Source organism: Oryx dammah, unplaced genomic scaffold, assembly GCF_014754425.2.
Source record: "Oryx dammah isolate SB20612 unplaced genomic scaffold, SCBI_Odam_1.1 HiC_scaffold_1350, whole genome shotgun sequence".
NCBI lineage: Eukaryota > Metazoa > Chordata > Mammalia > Artiodactyla > Bovidae > Oryx > Oryx dammah.
Window position 1 is genome coordinate 1 of NW_024071472.1, and position 3,234 is coordinate 3,234.

General features: G+C 67.1%; 1 protein-coding gene across 1 annotated transcript in view; it reads left to right on the forward strand.

Annotated features, from left to right (window-relative positions):
* Nucleotides 1-6: 6 nt before the first annotated feature.
* Nucleotides 7-3,234, forward strand: part of LOC120859519 (noelin-like) — a gene marked incomplete at both ends in the record, with an annotated part of 7,138 nt that continues 3,910 nt past the window's right edge. The window contains 2 exons of the mRNA XM_040235601.1: nt 7-174; nt 2,112-2,261. Coding sequence (XP_040091535.1) covers nt 7-174; nt 2,112-2,261 — 318 coding nt within the window. The remainder of the gene's footprint in view (nt 175-2,111; nt 2,262-3,234) is intronic.

The following is a 3,234-nucleotide window of genomic DNA, read 5'->3' on the forward strand; positions in this document are numbered from 1 at the left end:
GGCGAAGGGGGCTTTGGCGGGGGGGGGACGGTGCCGCTGCTCAAGATCGGGGTTGTGCTCAGCACCATGGCTATGATCACCAACTGGATGTCCCAGACGCTGCCCTCGCTGGTGGGCCTCAACACCACCAAGCTCTCGGCGGCCAGCGGCGGGACGCTCGATCGCAGCACCGGCGTAAGTGCGCCCGTCGCCCGCCCTGCCGGGCCTCCTCCCCGCTCCCTCCCGCTCCCCAGCCCCGGGCGAGCGGGCGCCGCGCGGGGAGCAGGGCGCAGGGGCAAGGGCACGCGCGGAGCCCGCGCGGCTGCCGCGCGCCGCGGTGGCGACCCTGCTCCCCGCACCCGCAACCTCGGCCACTCCGCCGGTCGCGGGCCCCTCTTGTGTGGCGCTTCCCGCCTCGGTCCGGTCCCCTCGCGGGGGCCTCCCGAGACCCTGCCAGGGACTCAAGAGGCTGGGAGTCCACATTCAACTAATACGTCCCTTGTTGACAAGGTTTGGAAACTGAGGCAGGGGTCTTGAGGACTTGTCCAAGGTCACTCAGCAAGTCAGGGGGAGACGCGGTGGCCCCCGTCCTGCCGGGTCCAGTCTAGGCTCGGAGCTGAGCCCGCCCCACTTGGCAAAAGCCGGACTGGACCGGCGGAGTGGGGCCCGGGCGGGCGAGCGGGCGGGCTAGGAGCTCCAGCCCTCGGAGTCCCGAGGCGCCTTTCTCCCCAGCCCGGGCGGAGGTCCCCGGGTCCCCGCGGCGGAGGGTGCGAAGGGGCCGGTCGGGCCCCGGGCGTGGGGGGTGCGCGGCCGCGGCACTCACGCCTCGCCCTCCGCGTCCCCTCCCTCCCTGCCTCCCCAGGCGCTTCTCGTCCCTTCTCGGTGCCCTGGGGGAGGGGGCGAGCGGCGGGCCGCCCCTGGGCTCGGCGATCTCAGGTGGTGGCGGAGTGGGGCAGGCGGAGGAGGGGGCGCGTCCCAGGCCGGCTCCCTCTCGGTGGAAAGGAGAGGTGAAGGACACGCGCTCCTCTCCCGCTCCTTTCCTTCGGCTGTCAAGGGCGCCGAGCTCTGAGGGGGTCTCCCGGTGACCCCTTCTGACACAGGCACCCGTTCACCTCACCTGCCCTTCTGAGGCCTGCATGCAGCCGTCTCCTTCCTGATGACTTTGTTCCTGCCCGAGGTCCTGTGCCCCTGGGGCTGGAAATGAATGAAACGGCAATGTTTGTACCTGGACTCCATCCACCCAACTTCTCCCCATCCCCACGCTAAAAATAGCAGGGAGGTGACCTGCGGCCACCCGGCAGGCTGCAGGGTCTGTGCTCAGGGGTGAGTTTTCAGACGGTAGTGTCCACCCCGGGTACCTGGCGGTCGGGACCACCTGAGCTGGGCTGCAAGGTGACACCAGCTATGTCCGCGTGTCAGAGGCCGCGTGCAGCTCGGGTTGTGAGGGTGCTGGGGCGCACCTCGGGGCTGAGGCTGGGTGTGACCCCTGCACAGCGTGTCACCAGCAACTTGGCGACATCTGCCAAATGGCTCGTAAGCGGCAGCCTGCGTGGGGTGGAAGCCCAGCATCCCCTCGGGGGCCTTCGCCAGCCGGGCAGCGGACGCGGCCGGGGCCTGGGGTCATCCCAGCTCCGGGCTAACAGGCAGCTGGATCCTGGCTGTTCCTCTCCAGCTTCGGGGAGCAGCGGAGCGCGACTGCGCCAGCCGCCCCTGCTGGCCTTACGGGAGGAGCTCTTATTTCTGAATTATGTGCGGCTGTGACTCAACCAGCCGCTTGCTTCCCTTGCTTCCCTGCCTCGCTCCTCACCCAGCTTGCAGCCTCTGCTCACCCCTCCCTTCCACCGAACCTGTCAGCTGGGTCAGACGCCAAAACTCTAAACAGCCCCTAAGTTTAAAAATCCCTTGAATTAAAAATATGTTTGAAAGAGCCATGCCTGTTAGACTCCCTTCCAGCCCTGGGGATCCTGATGGAAGACCGTCTGGGTTGCTCCCCCGTGTGCCCCGCCCCCGCGGTCAGCAGCTGTCTTTGGACCGCTTTTTTTCTGCCCTTTCCCGGAGGCTGGGCGTGGACGGTCATGGCCGGCGCGATGTTCTCTGGTCTCACTTTCTCTCCCTCCCCCCCTGCCCCTCAGGTGCTGCCCACCAACCCTGAGGAGAGCTGGCAGGTGTACAGCTCTGCCCAGGACAGTGAGGGCAGGTGTATTTGCACAGTGGTCGCCCCCCAGCAGACCATGTGCTCACGGGATGCCCGCACGAAACAGCTGAGGCAGCTGCTGGAGAAGGTGAGTCTGTGGGGTGCGTGGCCCTGTGTGTGTCTGTGTCTGCGTGTGCCCCCGCGCTGGCAGCAAGGCGTGGCAAGCCTGCAGGGTGCCTCCCAGCTCCCAGGCCTGGCTCTCCCCCTGCACGGCCCCGCTGGGAATATCGGTGAGTGGATGAAAGGGAGGGAGGGAGGGACAGAGGAGACTCCCCCGGGCTGCCCCGAGTCGGGGGAGTATCTCCGCCCAGAGCCTGGGGGAGCGGGGGGGTGTGCGGGCCTCTCTCCCACACCACTGTCTGGGGCTCACGCCCACAGCCTGGGGTCCAGAGGGCCAGAGCTATCCCCGAGCCACACCTGGAGCACTCCCGTGCTCCCGGGAGCCGGGCCATGGTGGGGGGCTTTTCCCTGCTTCTGGGTGGTTGGACTGAGAGATGGCCAGGAGGCGACCACTCCTGTGGACGCCTTCCTGCTGCAAAAGCGGATTAAGTCACCACCTTTGTGACCCGCCTGGGAACAGCACGTGCAGGTCTAATCTGCTCTTTCAGTTGCCCCTCACAAGAGCCGGGTGAAGCTGCTGAGATTTTCACCAGCTTTCCCCATTTCAAGACGTGGAATCTGGGTGCAGGGTGGTGGGCTGACTATCCCAAGGTAGACAGCCGGCGAGCAGGGGTGCCAGCTCTGAGCCCAGCCAGCCCTTCCTGCCCCGGTGGCCCCTGCCCCCCACGGAGGCCGGGGCCCTGGATCACGGCCATCCCACCTCCTGGGACAGTCCACACGGGAGCCCTGGGGTCTCAGAACCTGAGCGCCAGGTTTCCCGGGAGCTCCTGGGGGTGGGGGCAGAGGGCAGCCCTTCTGCTCCATCACCACCCTCCCCAGGGAGATGGCGTGTGGCGCCTCGGGACTCCTCGCTCACCAAACGCATACAGTACACCTGCACATACGTGTACAACTGCACACAGACACACACGGACACCACACGCAGCCGCACACAGACACAC